Raw genomic sequence first — 25,728 nt, forward strand, 5'->3', positions numbered from 1 at the left:
ATAGCAGTCAAATCCTGACTCTAAAACCACAATAAATGTCCACATAGCGTCTTCGCTACTTGTGCTATGTGGACATTTATTGTGGTTTTAGAGTCAGGATTTGACTGCTATTTTTCAGCGTGGTGGTATCTCTTAGATACCCTGTATTATAATTTTATATATATACACACACACACACACACAGGGTGTTCAAAAAGTCTCTCTGTAGTATTTTATTGCAAAATAAATATTTATAAGATGGTATAAGACTACAAAAGAATATATTAGACTTTACAAGACTTTAAAAAACCTTATAAGAGGCGCTGAAAGTGTCGTCCTTCATTTTCGATACATAAGTTGACTCTTCTACACATGTTTTGAAATTCACTGCAGAGAGACTGTCTGAACACCCTGTGTGTATATATAAATCAACATCAATAAGAACAACAATAACAAGTGATAAAGCCATATATTTTATTTCACCACAGATCTACCATAACATATCATTTCTGAAGCTTTACAAATACCAGTGGACAGTTAATGGCTGAGCATTGGGACACATTTGGAAGATGTAAGATCATTGATCACTCATAGTTAGTTTTTTTTTTTTTCCTTTTTAGTTTTTTTGTTTGTATTTCTCCGAAACAAAGGTGTTTAATGACATGAGGAGAATGCATGGCTGAGTGAATAAGGTTATTTGCTAAGCGATCATGTAGTATTGGAGTTCAGTCCCAATGCACAGCAGCACCTTAAGCGTTTTCTACCATAGCCTCAGGACAATCCCAAGGTCTGTGAGTATTAGTTTAGTAAATGGAAACTGTGTGGAAGCTCACAGGAGAGCTCGTTCTTGTTCTTGTGCCAGGTTGTGGTGCTCAACACCAAAATCTGGCCCTTGAGTATCTTTAGTGGAATCCATTCTGTTACATGAATTCAGACCAAATTCTTTGTTTGAGGATTCCTTTATCCCTTTCTTCCACCAGTTTCTGAGGTCCAGTAAAAGGGTCTTGGCACTGCCATTCGTCCTCTGACTAAATCCTCAAAAACAAAACAAAAATATAAAATGAAAATAAAGTAGACAAAAAATAAATAAAATAAAATGAAAATTAAATAAAATTTAAAAAAATAATGGGATCTATGACAAACTGGCCCCTATACAGTGGGAGTGTGTCTTCAAGCAGGATCAATAGCTGTTAGACATTTGAGAGTTTATTTTTTAATTTTCTTTGGTTGTAAGCATTGATTGTTTGGTTTTTAATATAGGCACAAGGCAAATATTTTGACATGCTAAGAGTATAATGAATGAAATAAGCTTGGGGCTTATAATAAGTTCAGTTCTGGTAGGTATTACTATCGCAAGTCAAAGGACTCGTATGGCTAGTTACCTTGGTTTCCATAGCATATAAACGACTAAGATCACAGCATTTCACCCAAGTAGGATGCCAGTCCTTTACAGGGTTATTCGTTTACAGCTGAGTGGACTGGACTGGAGCAATATGAAATGAAGTGTTTTTGCTCAAGTCAAGAACACAATATACTGCTTGGTCCAGGAATCGAAACCTTGATCTTATGATTGATTGTGAGTGCAACATCCCTAAACACTATGCGACATACCTTCCTTTTTTTTTTTTTTTTTGAAATATAACAGGCAATAATTTTATCATTTTGTCTCACCAGATACATAAAAGACAAAGCTGACCTAAGCTGAAATTGAACTCAGAACGGTGTGACTTAACTAGATGCAGTGACATATTTCTTTTTATTTGAACACTTTTTTGGGGGGTTAAGCCATGATTATTGTTTTGTTTGACCTTTAGTTTGCCCTACTCCCACCAGTGTAAAATCAATTAGTTTGAGACCCCCTTCATCGTCATTTAACGTCTATTTTCCATGCTGGCATGGGTTGGACGGTTTGGCTGGAGCTGGCCAACTGGAGAGCTGTACCAGGTTCCAGTCATGTGTTTTGGCTTGGTTTCTATGGCTGGATGTCCATCCTAACACCAACCACTTTATAGAGTGTACTGGGTGCTTTTTAAGTGGCACTGGCACATAAGTGAGCTTATTGCAGATATCTTGTTTTTTCTTTTAGATTTTAAGGGAGTTTTTGTCTACAAATTGTATGGATAATCCCAAAGTTTTTTTTTTTTTTCCCCCTATGGGAAAACCTAGAACCTATCATAGTTATATTTAGTCTGTAGAACACTCCCCTCGTATATTTTATTTTCCCTTCAGCCACATTGCTAATGTATGTAGTCTGGTGCTGTATTGCCACCATCACCACCACCACCACCACCTCCACCACTACCACACCATACTACCATTTGTGTCTGTATTCATGTGTGTACAATTAGATCTTTCACTTGTTTCAGTCACTGGACCGTGGCCATGCTGGAGCATCCCTTGAAGGGTTCAGTCAAACAAATCAGCCACTTTACTTATTCTATCGGTCTCTTTTTGCTGAACTACAAAGTTGCTGGGATGTAAACAAAACGACACCAGTTGGCAAGAGGCGGTGGGGGGAAAACAAATACAAATACAAAAATATACACACACACACACTCACAAGCTTCTTTCAGTTTACATCTACCAAGTATTCTCACAAGGCTTTGGTTGGCCTGGGGCTATAATAGTAGACACTTGGTTAAAGTGCCATGCAATGGGACTGAGCCCAGAACCATGCGATTCGAAATTGAAATTGTTTTCTACTCTAAGCACAAGGCCCAAAGCTTTTGGGGTAGGAGCCGGTCAATTAGATCAACCCCAGTACTTAATTTATCGACCCTGAAAGGATGAAAGGCAAAGTCAACCTCGGTGGAATTTGAACTCAGAACAAAATCAAAATTCTTACCACAAGCCCATGTATATGTGTGTGTGTGTGTTTGTGTGTGTATCTATCTATCTATCTATCTATCTATCTATCTATATATATATATATATATATATATACATAGATTTGAACTTGGAATCTTGGGGCTACTAACCCTAAGATTCCGAGTTTGATTGCAGGCAGTGACCTGAGTAATAATAATAATAATAACATCGAAAAATACCTTAGGAATGAGGACACAGGTTTGAAATTTCCCTAAAACACCTGATGAAGGCTGGAGGGTATATCAGCCAAAACGATGTGTTAACAACAAACAAGATGAGGATAAATATCCATCAAATGTAAATAATGTACATAATTCCTCATCTCTTAAATATAGAACTGTACTATATATATATATGTATGTATATGTTTAATGTTAACTCAGCAGTAGCTTTTAATCTCTATATTTGTTAATATTTATCCATCTATCTATACACACATATAGATACACTTCATGGTCCCTCACCAGTTGTTTCTCTCTGTAGCTTGTGCTCACAGTTAATACAGTAAACAATTTTGACCAGTATGTCTTTAGACCTAATATAATTATCATTTTTTTTAAATATAATTTTGAGGTCCTTGTAGCATAGGGGTCTACAAAAAAAAAAAAAAGAAGAGGCATACAAATTCAAGAGATATCAATTGATAGAAAGTTTAAAGGACTGAATATCATAGACCAGGGGAAAATAAGTTGATGGCAACGAGTTCTAAAAAGCAGTAGTTCACGGAAAAAAGCTATTAGACTAATAGGATGCTCAACAGAGAAATGGTTCACCTTTAGTGGGGACAAACATTATCAGTCAACGACTAGTATTTATTTATTTCAACAAGTATGGGAGACAACTCTGTACGTTTCACTATTATGACCTCATCAGGAAAGCATAAATGTCACCATATTTCTGCTTGTTTTTCATCACTAATGTAGCGATGAAAGATTCACTATATACATGTAGAAGAGTGCACGATGGTTGTTATAGAACATGAATCATTAATCTCAGACATACCAGTTGTATGAAAATCAATAATCAAGTTGGTGTTAATATACTTAATGACAGGAAACATGAAAGTGTTAACTAAAAGAAACAATACCAGTTATTGATTAGTAGTGTTGCAACTATTTTGGAAATAATGGGAGGCAACTCTAGATGTATTTCCATTCTTATTCTGACCTTGTTAGTGAAACACAGCTTATATATATATATGCCAAAGTAGACACTGGGACACAATGCCATCCTTGACTCATCTGTTCTTTGTCAAACTGTTCAATCCATGCCAGCATGGAACATGGATATTGAATAATAATGATGATGATGATATATGTGTGTATGCATGTGTGTGTGTGTTCGTGTATATATGTGTGTGTGTGTATATTTTTACATCTCCTGTTCCATGCCGACATGGTCTGGGCAGGAATTCTAAGGGCTGTATGGTAATGAATGGATGCCCTTCCTAACAGCAACCCTCTTTTGTTACCTCATACAATACATTGTGATACTTTGAGTGTAACCATTCTAAAAGCCATTATATACGCACTATTCTATCTATTTTCATATTTATTTATCTACCTATCCCTCTACCTGTCTGTCTGTCTATGCTTGAGATACAGTTTTTTTTTATTTATGAATTTCAATCAATAATTCAAAAACAAAACTATTTTTTTGATTTGTGGAAAATCAAAATACTGTTTGAATGAGGATGACAGCTTTTAGGTCAAGTTTATTTTAACCCTTTCAATACCAACCCCAGCTGAAACCGCCTCTGGCTCTGTAGTACAAATGTCTTGTTTCCATATGTTTCAAATTAAAATCTTCCACTAAACCTTAGTCACAATTTATGTCCCTAACACTAGCTGAATGGTAACTAAGTTATTTTACTAGATTCTTTGTTATATTTAAGATTAATTGAAAGAAACACAGAGCATCTCAAAATAAACGCAGTGATGAAAGGGTTAAGCCCATAAATTTGATGTAAATGGAACAGTCAATAGACAACACATTTTCATATATAATAGTGTATAAACAATTTAAGTATTTAACTAGAAAAATATTATTTATTTTCATTCCCTTTGAAATTGCTTTTATTCGTAGTCTGGGCTTTAACTGCCCTTTCTAGCATGTAAGGTGTCCTGCCAAAGGTCACCTCTTTTGTGTATAAATACTTAAATTGTTTATACACTATAACACACACATATATATATATAGATATATTTGCATATATATATATTTGCATATATAGATATATATATATATATAGATATATTTGCATATATAGATATATATATATATATAGATATATTTGCATATATAGATATATATATATATATAGATATATTTGCATATATAGATATATAGATATATATAGATATATTTGCATATATATATATATAGATATATTTGCATATATATATATATAGATATATTTGCATATATATATATATATATATATATATATATATTTCCATATATATATATATATATGTGTGTGTATATATAGTTTGCTAAGTGCAATGATTGAAATTCTCAGTCTTCAAATCACTCATGTAGCTTTACACTTAGATGAATAAGAAAAATATATATAGGCTCTACTTTTGCCCACTTGAGTTCTACTCACACTCTTTGTATGTACAGAATCACATACAAGGCTGACTCAGGAAGTATTGTGACTTTTATATGCAATACTTTCTGGTTCAGCCTTTTTACATTTACATATTAAAAACACTAGCAGCAGTAGTAGTAGTAGTAGTGGTGGTGGTGACAGCAAGATACCATCATTTGATTTGTAGAAGCAAGAAAAATTTAATCAGCCTCGAGCTTGGATGGATGAAAATAAAAATCTAAGTTAGCAAGAAGCAGCTGTTACTGACAAGCCAATGAACAATAAATCCGGCTTTGATATGAAGCTTAGCAGGGCTGACTTTGTTAAAAGATTAAATAAAAGGAAACATAAAAACAACATTAAACATGCAAATGTTAGTAGCAAAACAAATAACATTATTATTATTATTATTATTATTAGGATGGTAAGCTGGCAGAATTGTCAGCACGACAAGTAAAATGCTTAGTGGTGTGTCATCCATTTTCACATTCTGAGTTCAAATTCTCTCCGAGGCTGACCTTGCTTTCATCCTGTCAGAGGTTGATAAAATAACTAGCAGTTGAGTGCTAGGGGTCGATGTAATCGATAACCCTAACCCCATCCAATCTGAAAATGCTAGCCTCATGTCAAAATTTGAAACCAGTATTTTCACCAGTTCTGTGATGTAATTGAAGGCAAAGTCAACCCTGGCGGCATTTCAATTCAGAATGTAAAGACAGACGAAATGGTGCTAAGCATTTTGCCTAGCATGCTAATGATTCTGACAGCTTGCTACCTTAGGGCTGATGCAGATATTAAAACATTTTTCAACTCTAGCAACGAAATTAATATAAACATTGTAAGTGTGTTGACTTCTATATTAAATTCTGTAGGAGAGCTTCTATAACTGAGACTTTACAGTAAATTCTTTCTTTATACCAGTGACCCGTTTAATCCTATAACATTTAAACTACCCATATCTGATCCTAATAGTCTTCATATTTTATGGTCAAACTGGCTAGATCCAGCCTCTCACACCTAACCTACAATATCATTGCAAACATAAACAGTTATATCATCGGAATCTCAAGGTTACAAGATAATGCATGATAATTAATTCAAAACAATGCAAATAAATAAGCATTACATTAGACAGAGTAAGCTGAATTCTAAAGGGCTAAAAGTAATTACAAATGTTTTTTTGTTTTTTTTATAAGTCTTATCAGACATGTTTGTGTGAGTGTGGTTAGTTACAGAGGTGGTGGTGGTGGTGGCGGTGGGAAATGACCATTAATGCCATGTATCTTTTGAGAAAACATATGGCGATTATTAAGGTATAAATTTAACAAAGGAATCTGGATGTTCCAGTGACAGCAATATTTACATTCCAAATGTAAAGACTACAGTAACCATTGAATAATTCTGGCTGAAATGGCCATTTAATAAATAGCATTTCAGTAAATGGTAAAATTAGTTTTAGACATCCAAATTATAATTGCCCTCTGCTTCAAAATAATTTGTTTATTTTCTGTTTTTGCTTTTTTTTTTGTGTGTGTGTGTGTGTGATTTTTGTTTTGCTTTGTTTCCTTTTCTTTTTATTCCTGTCTTTGGAATTAGGTTTGAGTGATTAGAAAGCATGCCAAAGTTAGTTCAGGAATACAAAGGTTGTCTTTATTCTTCCTAATGTTTTGCGGAATGGTAATTGGCTTTGGAGGTAAGAAATGAAAAGCTCGTCAAAGTTATTAATTAAGCCTTGAGATTAGCTTCTTCTTTAACTGCGGATAGATCAGGTAGCGATACCGACCCTTTCTTGCTCAGATTATTCATTTCCATCTCTGCCACAGTTTGACGCCGTCTTTTCAATATTTTGCCACCAACAAAACCTGAAGAAAAAATGTAAGAAAAACGTTTAAGACAGTTTATAGAATTTCATCTTCAAATTATGACAACAAGAAAATAAGAAGAACTATTAAAACCATTTTTCACCTCCAGCAATGAAATTAATACAATTTAAGTGTAGTGAATTCTATTTAAAATTCTGTAGGAGGGTTCCTATAATTGAGACCTTATAGTAAGTTCTTCCTTTACACTTTACTCTGTCAAATGTGATTTTTATTATTTATTCACATTTTTTTGAATTAATCATGCATTGTTTTGTAGCTTTGAGATTTGGATGACTGACAGGGGACCAATACTCCTGGCAGTTTGCTGTGTTTGAAAAGACATGCCAAGCGAAGTAAAAGCGTGGTTGCCCTTATGTCCTGGCCTGTCCCTTGCAACCCTCTCCAGCTAAGAACCCCTAATTTTGCAGGCACGTAAGTGCTGGTACCACATAAAAAGCACCTTAGCTTTTTATGTGCTCTGTAAAGTTGTTGGCATTAGGAAGGGCTGTAGAAACTATGCCAGCTATAGAAACCATGCCAAAGCAGATATGGAGACTGAACAGACCTTCAGCTGGTCAGTTCCTGTCAAACCGTCCAACACATTCCAGCATGGAAAATGGACATTAAATGATGATGATCATCATCATCATCATTGTAGGGTAAGTGTAGGAGGCTGTATTTGGCCAGTTGAAACATAAAACAAATAGAATATTTTGGTTGGATATGGCCAGTTTAAATAGTGAAGGGTTAATGAATTGTACAAGTAAGAATAGAGGAATGTATTGCCTTTAAGTTCTGTTGAGATAAGTACAGAGGTAAATATTGTCCTTAAAAGTCAGTTGAGTTAAGTCCCAGCTCTAAGTGCTGAGAGTCCAGTCGACTCTAGTTGTGGTAGAAAAGGCAGAGAGTAGCAATGACAGCCCCACTAAAGGCCAAAAGTTGAAGTGTGTCTGTGAGTTATAGTTTGACAGTCTTTACTGTCACGATACTTACCAATCAGTCCACCTCCCATTGCAGCAGCTACACCACCAAGCTTAGCACAAGCTACAAATCCAATGGGTCCACCAACAATACCACCTACTAATGCTCCAGCTAAAGGTATCATGGCAGTTTTTATTTTAGCACTCTGTAAGGAATAAAATGAAATACAATATGAATGGTTCATGTAAGATGAGGTAACAGGTTTTCTGTATACAGTCAAAATATGCTTGTGTCATGTCAATGGTACCCGTACAATTGGCACATAAAAAGCATCTACTACACTCTTGGAGTGGTTGGCGTTAGGAAGAGAATCCAGTTGTAGAAACCATACCAAACCAGATTGGAACCTGGTGCAGCTCTCCAGCTCATCAGTTTTCAGTCAAACCATCCAACCCATGCCAGCATGGAAAGCAGATGTTCATTGATGATGATGATGATGATATAGTAGTAATAGTAATAGGCACATGAAAGCTTGTTGTGAGTAAACGACCATTAAGATCTGTTCAAATATTTTTGGGACATATTTAGCCTGTAAAAAGGCAATATTGACTGCTGTTTGCCACTGAGAAAAACTGACGCTTTAGGCAACAGGTGTTAAAACACCAACAAAACATTTCATGGTCACCCTTTGGCAGTACAGAGAATGCATTTCTAGCTAACTGGCTGCTATGATCATCATTGTGTACAACAAGAGAGACAACCTTGAAATGACTCTGGAAGTCCTCATTTCCTCGTGGGAAACCAGTATCAAAACAAGGCCTGATCCTCAAAATTAGAAATATAATATTTCTAAATCTCTCAGAGAGATTTAAGCAGTAGTGGAGCGATAAAGTTGTAGTATATTGTCAACTTAATGTGACAATCCCAATAAGCTTGTCTCCCCCTCGCAAACTTAAGGACACAATAATTGTGTCAAGGCCGACAGGAAGCGGTCCAGCTTCCTAGGGCTAAACGGCAGTAGTGTGTTCCCTTATTGGGATTGTCACATTAAGTTGACAATATACTACAAGGCCTGATCCTGATTACATATAATAATAATAATGAAATTATTGTATACAGTGCTCAGGTGCACTACAACTTGTCAAAAGTGCGCATAAAGCATCTGCAGTATTGTACAAATGTTTGGAAAGTGAACTGTGTATGAGTCAGATACATGCTTGCGTGTGTATGGAGGGGGAGAAAAAATCAGGTGTAGTGTTGGCGAATCTCAGGAAGCATGGAAGTTTCGAAGGATGCAGTGCTCCGACAACTGACAACTGATGCTGGCAGTTTGTTCCATACTTCAGCAACATTTAAAATGGATGGAGTGAGTGTTTGGAGTTAACTGGTACCTTTGAAAGACTCTTTGCTCCTGCTTGAATATTGTCGTGAGCTGTTTCAAGGTTTTCTTCAATTTGGTCGATTTTCTCTTGTTGGTTCTAAGCAGAGCATGAAAAAGGAACAGAAAATAATTCATTTAAGTAATTAGCAATTTCTGATTAAAAGTAATCACACAGCTGATTTATACTAAATCTATTTCCAACACATACTAGAGATATTTCCAGTGTTGTTCAAGTATAAAGTTCCAGGAATAACTTGATGTGCCTCTATTAATGATAAATATAGTTATGACATACCTCTACTAATGATGAAAAATCATGCACCATTTGGTTAAGATCAACTAAATTCTGAAAAATATAAAGAGAAAAACAAAATAAAATATGAAAAAAAGTAACAAATATGTAAAGTAAAATGTAATTACTACATGGTAAAATGTAATTAATATAAAGTAAAATGTAAATACTACATGGTAAAATGTAATTAATATAAAGTAAAAATATATTTGTTACATGGTAAAACTTTCAGAGCATATGTAATTGTTACAAATTGAAATGTAGTTATTCAAAATTGATATGAGTTTCTTATACATTGCAATGTAATACTTGCAAATTGCTATTAAAAGCTGAAACATAAATAGTTATAAACAGAAATGAAATTTCTACAAAGTATAATATACTTATTACAAAGTAAGGAAGTATTGTCTGTTTTTCACATCACTATTGAATGAGCTGTGAAATGGTCATAGAATCTGTTTATCAGGTGGGGAAACTTTGGCATGGTGTGTTATGGATTATATGTTTGGCTCAGGCATGTTACTAGGCTTGGAGAAAAGTGGAACTGGGTTGAAAATGGTGTGGACTGAAAGTCAAGGTTTCAATGAATTGAGACAGGGATCAAATAAAAAAAAGAGAAAAGATTTGTAATGAGACTTATTTGATTTAATTTTAGTCACCAAAAACAGATAAGATAAAGATGGGAAGAAATGAGTGGAACAGGTTTATTTAGTTTGTTCAATGTTCAGTTTATGAGGTTGTGAACCTGTTCATTTTATGTAACTCAGTGGATGAGGCTGTGAACATGGCTTCTCTGTGAGACAGTGAATGTGTTCAGTGGATGAGATGAACATGCCCAGTCTATGAGTCTGTGAAACATATTCAGTGAATGAAGCTGTGAATATGCCCAGTGAATGAGGTTGTGAACATGTTTAGTCAATACAGTGAACATATCCAGAGAATGAAGCTGTGAACACGTTCAATGAATAGAATGTGAACATATCCACTGACTGATGCTGTGAACATGTTCAGTAAACGAGGCAGAGAAGATATCAAGGTTATGAAGCTATGTGCATTGGACGAGGCTGTGAACATGTCTTGTATATGCAGCCATGAAAGTGTTCAGTGAATGATTTTGTAAACATAGTGAACAAGGTTGTGAATATGTCCCATCTATGAGATTGTGAACATGTCCAGTGTGGTAAAATAAACACAGAAACAATAAGTAGAGTGTTGTAGCCAAAGACTTACTTCTTTTAAATTCTGCCACGATTCCGCTGCCTGAGAATCTTGTGGAACATTATAAACCTGCAGTTGAGATATATGGCTTCCCCGTTCAAGTTCCACAGGTAAACTATGTGGTACAAACTCTTCTGACATGTAATCAGTTTCATTACTTCGGCGCCGCTGATGCATGAGGTTAGAAGTCAAAATGCTATCACAGACTTCAGCTGAGGAGGAGGAGAGAAGAAGAAGAACAAGAAGAAGCAGAAGGAGATGAGAATGTTGGAAGAAGGTGGAACAAGGTAGAGGAGGTTCTAAGAAAAACTTGATGACAAAAAATCAGAAAAATAACTCCCAAAAATTCATGAGGGTGTGTGTGTATGTATGTATTTAACAAGTTACAAAATTCATTTTTGTTTTAAATGGTAAGAAGCTTGCTTACCAACCACATGGTTCTGGGTTCGGTCCCATTGTGTGGCACCTTGGGCAAGTGTCTTCTACTATAGCCTTGGGCCGACCAAAGCCTTTTGAGTGGATTTGGTAGACGGAAACTGAAAAAAGCCCGTCGTATATATGTATATGTATATATATGTGTGTGTGTGTCTGTGTCTGTCCCCCCGCCCCCGACATCACTTGATAACCGATGCTGGTGTGTTTACGTCCCCGTAACTTAGCGGTTCGGCAAAAGAGACCGATACAATAAGTACTAGGCTTACAAAGAATAAGTCCTGGGGTCAATTTGCTCGACTAAAGGCAGTGCTCCAGCATGGCCACAGTCAAATGACTGAAACAAGTAAAAGAGTAAAGAGTATATATGGATACACACACACACACACACACATATACTGACCATCAGATTCTTCTTCCTCAGCTGACCGGCCATCATCTATATATTCTGTTATAGCGGTCAGTGCCTTTTCTTTCACATGTTTCAGTTTAGCATCAAACTTTGATAGATCTTCATCAATTATCCTACTTCGGGCTTTCTCCAATTCCTTGATGTTTGCTTTAATCTGTTGAACTGTACGACCTGCATTTACTTGTTCTTTGTTCAAACTGTAGAGATCATCCAGCCGAGAATACTGAAGAGAAAGAAGATGATAATAATAATACTAATAATGATAATTATAATAATAATAATAATAATAATGATAACTAGAGCTGTTCTCGGTTCAATGGAATTTGAACCGAGAATGTGAAGATGGACAAAATGCCACCAACCATTTTGCTTGGTGTGCTAACAATTCTGCCAGCTCAACACCTTAATAATAATTATAATAATTTATGCAAACTGACACAACTCTTCACAAAAGCAAATTTACGCAAATAAGAAGAGTGTAATAAAATAATAAGATACAGATTGTCTCTGTTTACTAAACTGAACAATATTTTGACAGTATGTCTGTCTCCATGCTCAAAATACATATATGTATACCCAGGCCTATTTCCCATTTTTTTAGGAGGGGGTAGCCACTACAAGACACACACTAGGCATTCCATTCATTTCCCAGCTCAAAGAGGTGAGCCCCATCCTATGCTCGGGTCAAGGCATAGAACGCAATCCCTGCCGCGTGGTGTTCTTTTCTTGACGAAATGACATCATCAAGTTTCACGTTTGTAATTGGTGAAAAGGAAAAAGAAAGAAAAAAAGCAGGAATGAGGTCACTCAAGTGAAATAGTTTTGTGTAAATCTAATCAGATTTCTTTTTCCCTCGTTACCAGTTATGAACAAATGAAAGTCAATGACTGGGAAAACCACAGAATACAAAACTGAAATTTTGAATTTCTGCCCATTTTCCATTTTGAAGCTGAAGACAAACTATTGAAATATTGTTCAGATTAATAAACAGTGTCAAATGGGGTTGAGAAATTAAGTACCAATTGTTTACTGGGATCAATCTAATCAACTGGCCCCCTCCCCCAAAATTTCGGGCCTTGTGCCGAGTAGAAAAGATTATCTATATGGTTTGTACAAGTTATTTCTTTTATCTCAAACAGAGAGTGAGTTAAAAAAAAAACTTAAGTGGTAAAAAATAAAAAAAAAATAAAATAAAAATTTAAGACACAATGGACCTTTACTTTAACTAAGATAGAATGACTCTAGTCCAAAGCTGAGAGGAAGTTTGTTGGAGACCCAGGAACACTCTGTGGTAGAAACCCAAAAAGGTTGGTTTAATACTGCCACATGGTTAAGATATACAAGGTGGCCCAAAGGTAGGTTTACAGTTATAACGGAGGTGCTTTAAATTTCTTTTAAAACATTTTATTACATTTAAATTTCTATCTTACAAACTAAAAAGGGAGCTTGACAAAATTTAACTAAATTACCACAGAATAATGGTTTCATATTTTTTTATAACTAAGATCTAAACTGTTAATATATTAATGCGAAAGATATGGTTGAATAACTGTAAACCTACTCTTGGACCATCCTGTATATCTAACTGGGCTCACTCTGTAGAAAGCATTGCGGCCCAGGCTCTGGACAGAGGATAACTTCCTCTCACCAATCGTTGGGGGCCTGTCAAGGTTTATGGCTGCTGTCATTCCTCAGCTGGTTAAGTTATTAAAAAAAAAGAAATATATAAAACTTTGCTCCTGGAATCTATGCCTGTCAATAACTCGTCAATTTGTTCTCCTTGACATATTTCGAACATTTTGTGAAACTGTGTTGCATATTTCCTTTCCTTTTCTTTTGTCTGCCACAACAATATCTGGTCTCTGAGCATTGACTAGGAAGTCACGTTGGATTGTAAAATCCCACAGGATCTTATACTCCTTGTTCTCAGTGACGCCCTCTAATTCATGTTTGTATACTTCCATTCACCGCCCAGACCGTATTTTTCACATAGTGAACAAACTTAATCATATTATTGTGCCTTTTGGACCAGTTTGCTACACTCACTCACAATATGTGATAGTGTTCCATTTTTAGCTGCCACACCTACCCACAAAGGTGCAAGTCATTGTTTATTATTATTTTATGTCTGACTTTTGCTTTGCATTTGTACAAGTTGGCTCCAAGTCTCGCCCAGAGACCTCAAGAGACAACGAGTTAGAAGTTCATGTTGGTGTTATATCTAGAGTGCCATATATTTGGTTTTTTACATAGAGAATAAGAAACCATAAGAAAATTATGTTTGTTTTAAAATTTGAGATTACATAGACAGTATTTTACGTAGGATGAGGGCAGTTCCAAGGAAGACTATCTTTTGAATTTCTGCCATTTTGCGGTTTCCTGGTGTCTGAGCTAGGTAGCATATTATTATTATTCTTATTATTATTCAACATTTGTGCCGGTGGCATGTGAAAAAAAACATTAGAGCAAGGTCGTTGCCAGTGCCGTCGAACTGGCTCCTGTGCAGGTGGCACGTAAAAAATACCATTTTGAGCGTGGCCATTGCCAGTACCGCCTGAATGGCTCTCTTGCCGGTGGCACGTAAAAGCACCCACTACACTCTTGGAGTGGTTGGCGTTAGGAAGAGCATCCAGCTGCAGAAACTCTGCCACACCAGATTGGAGCCTGGTGCAACCATCTGGTTATTATTATTAATTATTATTATTGATTATTAATATTTATTATTAATTATTATTATTATTAATGTTTTACATTAATTGCTATTCTTTTATTTTTTTTACTTGTTTCAGTCATTTGACTGCGGCCATGCTGGAGCACCGCCTTTAGTCAAATCAAATCGACCCCAGGACTTATTCTTTGTAAGCCTAGTACTTATTCTATCGGTCTCTTTTGCCGAACCGCGAAGTTACGGGGACCTAAACACACCAGCATCGGTTGTCAAGCGATGTTAGGAGGACATACATATATATACATATATATATATATATATACATATATACGACGGGCTTCTTTTCAGTTTCTGCCTACCAAATCCACTCACAAGGCTTTGGTCGGCCTGAGGCTATAGTAGAAGACACTTGCCCCAGTGACTCAGCACTGAATCTGTCTGAAATGTAATAGAAAATAGGTCACATTGATGACCAGGTCACAAAAGCAAAGTTTGAAGGGAATAGTAGTCATTTCCTTTGATTTCTAGACAGAAACAAATAGGAAATAACACTTACTGAGAGAAAGAGAAAAAATTAAGCATTTTTGCAAAGTGATACTCTATACTCAAATAAAAACATAGCATAAACTCAAATGGATGCACAAGAGAAGAAGAGAGAGAGAGAATAATTAAAAGCCTAATGAAACATAGAACTTGAAAACCAATACCTTTTCTATATTGCGTCGATGTTGATGCAACCTTCCTAAATCGATTTCTAGCACCTTCAAAAACTTGTCAATATATAGTGATAGTTTCTGGATGGAATATTTCTGCTCGCTGGCACTTTCAGGAGTTTTATCAATGAAGTTCATTGTTGATGCCTCTGGCTGAAATAACATAAAAAAATTTTTTTTTAAATGTCAAGTAAGATATGTCAATTAACCTTTTAGCATTTAAACATGGCCATATATAGACACTGCCCCACCCCCCATATATATGCACATATACATATTCCTTTTACTTGTTTCAGTCGTAAGACTGTGGCCATACTAGGGCACCACCTTGAAGAATTTTTAGTCAAACAATTCAACCCTAGTGTTTATTTTTTTTAAAGCCTGATACTTATTCTATTGGTCTGATTTGCTGAACAGCTAAGTGATAGGGATGTAACCACATCAGCACCAGTTGTCAAGCGGTGGCAGGGAACAAACACAGATACAAAAACACACACACTGATATATACATATGTGTGTGTGTGTGTGTGTGTATATATATATATATATATATATATATATATATATATATATATATACACACGCACATCTTTCACTTTCAGTCTACCAAATCCATTCCAAAAGCTTTGGTTGGCCTGATGCTACACTTGTCCACGGGGGATTGAACCCAGAACCATGTGGTTGGGAAGCAAGCTCATTACCACACAGCCATGCCTACGCCTATTTCCAGTCATTAAACAACATATTTCCTTTTGTTTTTTGTTTTTGTTATTTAAACTTTGGTTTTACATTACTCATCATAATGTAAAAAAAAAAAGAAGAAAAAGAAATAAAATAGATAAAATTAACAAAACAAAAGCTGAAAGTGACAGTATGAATTCAGTGACAAATGCTGAAAGCGAAACTGGTAAAATAACAATTAGGTCATAATTAATCAGTTAACTAATTATCTTCTTATACTTAAAGCTTGGCGGAACCAAAACAGAACTCAAAAGCCTCATTAAATCATGTACTCTCTGCATTGTCCTTTGTTTTTTTTATATAATGAAACTTATTTTATTGGTCTCTGTTTGGCAAACAGCTCAGTTACAGGGATGTAAACAAGCCAACGTTATGTTGGATGGTGGAAAAACATAAACACACACAAATACATATGTACACATGTTATGGGGCAACAAAGTCAGGGATGTATACATCTGTAGTAATGCCCTTTATTTATACGATTTTTTTCATTTCATATTTATTTCCTTCAGTGTTTTCAATGTCCTCTCTCTCTTTCACACACACACTGCAAAGCTTACAGATTAGCTACTGAATTGAAATCTCTATGCAGCTTTGAGGGGAGGGTAAAACTTGAGACAAACTGCAACTCCCTCTGTTGTTGGGCTACCGTGATGTTTGTTTAAAAGAGAGAGATTATGACTGTGATGTGATAATGAAAATATTTACTAAGTAAGGGAGCACTATTATAAAAAGAAGGTGATCATGTACATACTTTCTTGCTGTTGTGATTATAACACCTCATTATAAACTATGTTCCTTGTTTTCTCTTGTGGAGCATATGCAAATAGGTTTTTTTGTTGCTGCCCACTCTTGAGCAGCCAACATACAGTTGTCCATGTGAGAAGCAGGGCTCTTCCAAGAGAAGACCAGCTATAGACAGTGTTTGACCCTGATATTTGTTTATGGACATGGCAAAAGTCACACGAAGGGGGAATTGTAGTCTTCTGAATGTAAAAGGAATGTCTGCTCCTGATGGAGTAAGAGGAATTTTTGGAATAAAGACGTCATCCCCTTTTGCACATCCAGAAAGAATGGTAGCCTCGATAACGTGTGACATCATTTTCTAAATAATGCTCATCTGTTATGTTCGGGTTAAAATTTCATCAACATCAAAAATATATGAATTTTCATGGGAGTTATGGCCGTTATGCAAAGAATATAATTTCCAAATTTCATAAAGATCCATTCAGTACTTTTGACGTAGTTTTGGATAAGAAAACAAATGACTAATGTGTGTGTTTGTGTGCATGTGTATGTGTGTGTTTGTGTGCATGTGTATGTGTGTGTGATGGGTGTATATATGTATATATGTGTACATATTACATGTACATCTATATATATATATATACATCTACACATGTATACATATACATGTATGTATAGATCTATATATATATACATATACGTGTACATCTATATGTATACATATACATATATATCTCTCTCTCTCTTTCTCTCTCTCTGAAAGTATCTGTCATTACAGTATCGAAATGGTGTACATATACATGTATATGTATACATATGCATCTCTCTCTTTCTGTCTCTCTCTTTCTCTCTCTGTGAAAGTATCTGTCACTACAGTATCGAAATGTGATTGTTTCAGTTAGTGGAATAGTTTCATTTTTAAAGTGAAAGTATTTGACATGAGTGTTTTTGTTTCAATTTTGACACGTAATACTTAAATTGTGGAGGAGATATTATGTTGCCGTGTGCTCGAACTCTGCAAGAAGTTAATAATTTTTTTTGACTAAAACACAACTGGAACCTTAAGTAAGGCATGTGTAAAATTTGAATGAAATTGGTTGCGTAGTTCTCGAGTTTTAGGGATTCACACAGACAGACAGACAGACAGACAGACACACATTCTCATTTTTATATATATAGATATCCTGGAAACAGCTGTAAGACCTATTTATAAATGTTCTAGGCGCAGGAGTGGCTGTGTGGTAAGTAGCTTGCTTACCAACCACATGGTTCCGGGTTCAGTCCCACTGCGTGGCACCTTGGGCCAGTGTCTTCTACTATAGCCTTGGGCCGACCAAAGCCTTGTGAGTGGATTTGGTAGACGGAAACTGAAAGAAGACCGTCGTATATATGTATATATATATATGTGTGTGTGTGTGTTTGTCCCTCCAGAATAAGTCCTGGGGTTGATTTGCTTGACTAAAGGCATTGCTCCAGCATGGCCACAGTCAAATGACTGAAACAAGTAAAAGAGTAAAGAGTATATACATATATATATATATATATATATATATATATATATATATATATATATATATATATAAAGCAAAATTTGTTTGTATGTTGACAGCTGAAAACACTAAATAAAATTTTAAATATTTCAGGTTCCTTTTTGCTATTTAAATTAAGCTAACCATTCCACAGACATCTGTGCACTTATTTTCCCAAAACGGAAGCAGGGGGGGGGGGGCGAGTTGGTGGTGTATTGGTTCCTATTTCTAGTATATCTATCTATCTAGGAATTTGTGCACAGCAATATCTAACCTCAATATTGACAACGTATATTCATCGAACGGTGATGGTTGTGTCCACAAATCGAGTAAATAGTACTCAATACATACAGTGGAGCCTATATTCTTTATCACCAGTGGTTAAAGATTTTTTTGAACAGTAGATTTTGTTCCAGATTGTTCAAATAACTGAACGATAATGATATATATATCATATACACACACACACTCTCGTATAACTATATGTACACACACTGCATAGTGGCTGGCGTTAGGAAGGCCTTTCAGCCGTAGAAGCAAAGCCAGAAAAGACACTGGAGCTTGACGTAGTGTTGTGACTCGCCGGATCCACTCAATCTGCCCACCCAACCCATGCCAGTAAGGAAAGACGGACGTTAAATGAAGATGATGATGATATATGTGTGTGTGTGAGGGTGAGGGGGTATGAATGCATAGGTGTACTCGTGTGTACGTAACAAATAAGTATGAAATGACATATTTTTACGCATGAAAGAGATAAAACAGACAATGAAATAGATAATGTGTTTGTAATGTCACAGGAGACATGTGACAGAGGACGCGTACATTGTGCAGATATAAATTGAGAAATTTCCAAATGGCGAGGTTGCATGCAGTGGGGATATGCGTGTGTGTGTGTGAGAGAGAGAGAGAGAATAACTAATATTGACGTATTGAGATCAATGAACTGGTGACGGAGGTTCGAATGTATGGAAAGAAATGCCAGAACGTGTGTGTGTGTGAGAGAGAGAGAGAGAGAGAGAGAACTACTACGAAAAAGAGAGATCAAGGAGAGAGAGAGAAATAAAAAGAAACAGACAGCTGTATAAACATAAAGAAAAATCTGGAGATAAAATGATAATAGGTGTTAAGTGGGGAACAGACGGTGAGAAATGGAAGCTTTATCAATAAGGCCAAGGTGGTGGTGGTGGTGGTGTGTGTAGGAGGTATATTTCTAGCGCAGTTTTTGTATTAAAAACACATCAAGAACTAACAATATAGGAGCAGGACAACAGAATGGTCCCCACGAAGAGTTAGAAATCTTGTTGACTGGAATGAACGTCATTATGACATCATAATAACAGGTCAGCGCAATGATGATCAATATTATTACTAGGAATATGATTGGATTCGTTTATAAGATGAGACGAAAGGCAATCCAAGCTATATTCCCATTTGTTGCGTTAGAAACCAGGACTCGGCTTTATAAGGGAAGAAGTGAATGAGAGCCTGAGATGTTCATGCAAGTCTGAAGGGACTTTGCGTAACTCAGTGGCTGGAGACATTTAACTGGTAATTTTTTTTTTAATTAATAAAAGATACTAACAGTAGATTGACAGACACTTACTATAAAAGGTATCCATGATGGAAGGATTAAATTATTTTGTTATTCGTTCATGTGAAAAAGAAAAAATTCGTTCGCTGGCAATTAGTAATTTATACAGTTAAAATACAAGACTTGACCGCAATATAACAAAAATATATAAAACATTATTTCCTATATTCTCTCTCTCTCTCTACATTCATGTTTATATATATATATATATATATATATATATATATATATATATATATATATACGGTGCTATATAAACATGCATATGTGCATAATACCTATCTATCTATATATATAATAATGCAAATAATATGTGAGTATATGCATATATACGTACATGTATGTACATACCTACATCTATATGTATATATAGATGCATATCTGGGTACAGGACGTCACAAAAAAACGTGGACAAAATGAAAAACAGAACATAAACAGAGCACAGAAAACAAACAGGCCACATAGAGAATATTCCTTTCATCAGCTGCCCCTATTCTAAACTAAGCGTTTCGAAGAATTAGGGCAATATATATATATATATATATATATATATATATATATATATATATATATATATATATACACACATACACATATATATACATACGCGTGCGCGCACTTGGTAATACAAAAGAGACAACGAATGCTACAATGCATGAACGTAGCTAAGTTTATTTTGTGTGTGCAAAGCTGATGATTCACTCCGTTGCTAGAGGAATTCTAACTCCAAGGCAGCCTAAACAATCGCCACACACAAGCATAAAAACCCCAAGTAGCATCGAAGCTTTACACACACATATTGTATATATAAACATACACAAACACATATATACATACACAAAACATATAAACATACATACACACAAAACACACACACATATATATATATATATATAATATATATAAAAACACTTACATATAGACACATATACGTGCACACAAACATATATATATATATATTAATACATAGTATTATGAGTTCATAAACCTTGGTTCTTTTCCCTAATACTATATATTAATATATTTTATACTGTGAAGCTTAATTTAATTTTAATTTTTAACAAATTGATTTTAATTGAGTTTTTACCTGTAATTTTGGATTTTACCCCTAATATTATTATTATTGTATATATATATATATATATATATATATATATATATATATATATATATATATATATATATATATATATATACACACAAACACACGCATGCACATAACACAAGCACACGCATGTACACACATAGACATAAGTCTTTGTCTATTTCACTCGCAATCACTGAAGAATTGTGCAGAGCAACGTCAGATGACATTCCAGGTTATTGTAAAACATCCCAAAGACTGCAGCAGAGATGGATTAAATGGATTTGGAAGGGAACCAGAAATGATGTGACAAGAGATGAAATAAAATGATAGAACATTTTATTCAAAACAAAACACATACGTCGTTACACATGCAATTATTACTTGTATCTTTGCGTAACTAAATATATACAAAGGCCGAAGACTTAAGAACTGTTTGCAAACTATTACACACATATATAAATATATATATATATATATATATATATATATATATATATATATATATATATATATATATATATGTATATATATGTCCGATCGTCCTTTTTGGTAACACGTAGTTAGTTATAAGCAGTGTTTGTGTTCTGAACTAAACAGCAGAGGCGATAAAACACGATCTTCATTACTACTAAACACACACACACATATATATATGCATGTACGCATACATAAACATAAATTGGAAGCTTGTATGTGGTGGTCCAGACAGCTAGAAATAGCAGTCATATCTCCCGTCATATAATCATATATATGTTGCATCGCTTTTTAAACAAGGGGTTATTAATAGAGGAGCATTAGCTGTTGTTAGAACTAACTATATACTGTCTGAAAATAAGACGAGATGGTCACGGCAGTAAAGATATTGATCATAGTCATGGAGAAAGATAGATAGATGCATAAACATGTTTTCGCAGAATGAAACTAATTACATAATGCGCGCGCGCGCGTACTGTAATACATTAGACTTGTGTATATAAATATATATATATATATACTTATTGATATTTAGCAGAAGCATCGGAGTAACTCAAGGGGCGGGAGTTTCGTGCGTTGGCACTTAACCAAACTGCTAAATGTTAATAAAAGTATATATATATATATATATATATATATATATATATATATATATACTCATATTTCGTGTTCTATTTTTCCTGTTTTCATAACCATATATATATATATATATTAAAGAGACTTGTGTACATATATGAGTTCAGTCGGAGATACTGAAATAAATGAAAATGGGATCTATGGAAAAAAATAATAATAATAATAATAGAAGAGAGATAGACTTACTAGTGGCGGTGGAGGGATTGTAGCTGTTGGGATGTTGAAGCCATATCAACTAAACTCCTGCTAATTTCTGTCTAAACACCACAACATGTGAGGAACAGCAAAGCAGAGTTGTGTTTCCTTGCTCGGCGACTTCCGCTTTCGTATTCTTTAAATTACTGAGTTCGCTTCTCGTCAAAGACCACGTAGCCTTTTTATTATTATTATTATTATTATTTAAAGCCTTCGATAGCGTCGACCATCGATACCTGGCAGCTGTTCTCAAGGCAGCTGTTTTCGGTCCGGTCTTCCGCGGGTGGATAGCTGCTTTATACAGCGGCATCTGCTCGGTCATACGGGTGAACGGCCATCTATCGGAACCGTTCAACATCTCGCGTTCGGTTCGCCAAGGGTGTCCTCTCTCCTCCCTTCTGTATGTATTGACTCTCGAGCCATTACTGCAGAAGTTGGAGGCTTTGAGGGGCGTCCCGCGTGATTTGGGATGTGGAAGGAGCGTGTCTGCCTATGCCGACGACGTTACCGTGATGGTGTCGAGCCACAGGCATATTGACCTGATTGGCGAGACACTAAACGAGTATGAAGCGGTGACAGGTGCGAAAATTAACGCGGAAAAGTCAATGGGCTTGCAACTAGGCACCTGGAGGGGCAAGTCCATGCCGTCCAACAGCGTCGTAGGGCGCTGGACAGACGGACCCGTTAAACTGCTCGGGGTCTGGTTCGGTCCGGACCTCCAGTTGGAGAAAAACTGGGAAGAAGTGACGAACAGGGTGGCCAACCTCACCCAGAAATGGGCTGAGAGGAAGCTCTCCTTGAAAGGTCGAGCGGAGGTAGCGAATGCGTACATCGCATCCGTCATCTATTACCGTTTGACCGTCGTCCCTTGTCCCGACCGCTGGTTAACCAAGATAGTACGCTTGCTCTTCAACTTTTTGTGGAAGGGTCAGGTACCACTGGTCAGGCGCTCCATCTGCTGTCAACAGCCGCTGAACGGAGGCCTTGGCATGCCGTGGTTGCTGATGCGCAAACATGCGCTCAGGCTACGACATCTCAGGCGCTTCCTGGACGGTGAACAGGTGTGGTCGCCTTTCGTCAGACGCGATTTTCCGCAGCTCGTTTCTTTAACAGAGCTGCAATCCTGGATCAAACGTAGACCGAGAAAGGGCGCTTGGCACCTTGAGTGCCGCCAAGCTCTCACCGCCCTCAGTCGGGCGGGCAGTGCGATCGGTAGTAGATCCACTCTAGCTTTCTATAGAGGGTTAGTGGGAGAAAAGTGCGACGACGTTCTCGGGGAAACTCTAGGCGTCGAGGATAATCAGCTAAGCAGTCTGTTCAGGAGAACTTTCGGGCCGGGGCCCATGGATAATTTCCAAAGGTCCCTCGCCTGGCAGTGCTACCGAGGTGCGCTACCTGTTCGAGATAAATTCTACCGACATGGAAGTGCCGTCAACCGGGCCTGCCCGAGGTGCGCTCAGGACGACGAAACCGTTCTGCACGCACTCGTCCAGTGCCCGAGCATTGCTGACCTGTGGGTCTATATCGAACAGCTACTGTCACGTGTAGGACGGATCCGGCTATCAGCTGGATCCATCGTGAGAATTGACCCGCCGACCTCCTTTAACCAGGAGGGCAAGGCAATTTTCCTATGCCTAGTGGCTGTAGCGAAAGAGGTGATATGGTGGACCCGTTTGAAAGGGTTAAAGACAGACACTTTCCTCTTTGGCTAAGGCCTCATCAACTTTTTCAAGTTCCACTTGAAAAGGAAGATGAGAGTAGAGAGGGAAGTGCTGTCTCATAGCAAATTCGTTGAAAGATGGGTGACTGTTGGAAAAATGGCCAGTATAAACGGACCAATTCTGAGAATACACCTGTAGAAAAAAAAAAAAAGGTAATGTAAAAGGAGAAAGGGCTCTATACCCCTTTCTTATTTTTTCTGACCAGGCTCCCGTGGTTTTATGGGTTTTTCCACGTGTAACCTTTCCTTTTTCGAAGTGCCTCCCCCTTTGGGAGTTCTACTTTATTTATCTATTTATTATATCTTTCTTCGTTTTCTTCCTCTGTGTAGACGAACTTTCCTACCTTTTCGGACAAAACCTTTTGTAACCTTCGTCCTGTCTTTGTCCTTATATGTCTTTAATTGATATTAGCCCTTGTGGCCAATAAAACGAATTAATTATTATTATTATTATTCCGTGTAAGGCAGCGAGCTGGCAGAAACGTTAGCACGCCAGGCGAAATATTTATCGGTATTTCGTCTGTCTTTACGTTCTGAGTTCAAATTCCTCCAAGGTTGACTTTGCCTTTCATCCTTTCGGGGTCGATTAAATAAGTACCAGTTACGCACTGGGGTCGATGTAATCGATTTAATCCCTTTGTCTGTCCTTGTTTGTCCCCTCTGTGTGTAGCCCCTTGTGGGCAGTAAAGAAATAAGAAACGTTAGCACGCTAGGCGAAATACTTAGCGGTATTTCGTCTATCTTTGTGTTCTGAGTTCCAAATGTTTGCTAATTAAAGTCGGTCAGTTTAAAACAATCAGTTTCTCCAGGGTTATATTTCTGACCTTTGCATGACCAGAGTAATGTCAAGAGGTCAACTCATCCTCATTAAGTGCAGAGAGGAGAAAACAAAAGACCGGGAGTTTGTTCGACAATTAATGAAAAATGCGGATTCGATTTCGAATCCTCTTAGCTACATAGTAGCTGGTCGCTAAATATATATACAAGGAGAGCCAAAAGTTGTGCCCAATTCCTGTTTTAGGGTTCATATGTACGACTTCCCAATTGGGAGATACTTTTGACTCCTAATTCTTGTTCTACGGGTTTGGGACATCAAAGAGTATTAATCACATGATATATGATCCAGATGAAGTAATTTTCAAATCTGTCAGTAAAGCAAATACCTCTTAGATCCTGTAGATTGAGTGTATGTAGAGATTTGTTGCAATAATTTTATCCGAAGGGTTAGGGAGAGGAGTTTCGGAAAATTCACACGACCTGGTACTCATTCGATCGGCTTCTTATGCCGAAACGCTAGGCTACGAGGACGTAAACAAACCAACACCAGTTGTCAAAAGGTGGTGGAGATAAATACACACACACACACACACACATTATGCCAAGCAACAAAGGTATGACTTCCTAGAAACTGGGCGCTACTTTTGGTTCACTCTGTATGTGGACAATTAAAATTAATAGCGACAGAAACAGAACCAATATCAAAATGTAATCTTGATCTCCAGCTTAACGTGGAGATTGTATTAGAACAAAGAATTCTGCGTTATTTACCTCGAAAGAATCTCTCATAAGGGCTCGCGCTACATACAAGTATTTTGCCTATAAGGCATCGTTAGCACCCCGAGCAAAAGGTTTAGCGTCATTTCGTCCGTCTTTACGTTCTGATTTC

General features: G+C 36.5%; 1 protein-coding gene across 2 annotated transcripts; it reads right to left on the reverse strand.

The window, feature by feature from the left end:
- Positions 1 to 439: 439 nt before the first annotated feature.
- Positions 440 to 22,422, reverse strand: LOC106873041 (syntaxin-17). 2 transcript variants are annotated; one of them, XR_001409832.3, is made up of 9 exons: positions 22,334 to 22,422; positions 15,334 to 15,492; positions 11,950 to 12,181; positions 11,127 to 11,326; positions 9,900 to 9,950; positions 9,615 to 9,701; positions 8,296 to 8,428; positions 6,567 to 7,302; positions 440 to 1,014 (listed from the first exon to the last, which is right to left on the reverse strand). XR_001409832.3 is itself a non-coding variant. In XM_014920248.3 (9 exons), the coding sequence occupies exons 2-9, from the start codon at positions 15,475 to 15,477 to the stop codon at positions 1,008 to 1,010; spliced, it is 933 nt and encodes a 310-aa protein (XP_014775734.1). In that variant the 5' UTR covers positions 15,478 to 15,492; positions 22,334 to 22,422; the 3' UTR covers positions 440 to 1,007. The 2 variants fall into 2 exon arrangements, 1 of the variants encoding a protein (XP_014775734.1); XM_014920248.3 differs by having other exon boundaries at positions 7,224 to 7,302.
- Positions 22,423 to 25,728: the final 3,306 nt, after the last annotated feature.

This window comes from Octopus bimaculoides, chromosome 23 (genome assembly GCF_046866305.1).
Source record: "Octopus bimaculoides isolate indiv1 chromosome 23, ASM4686630v1, whole genome shotgun sequence".
NCBI classification, from domain to species: Eukaryota; Metazoa; Mollusca; class Cephalopoda; order Octopoda; family Octopodidae; genus Octopus; species Octopus bimaculoides.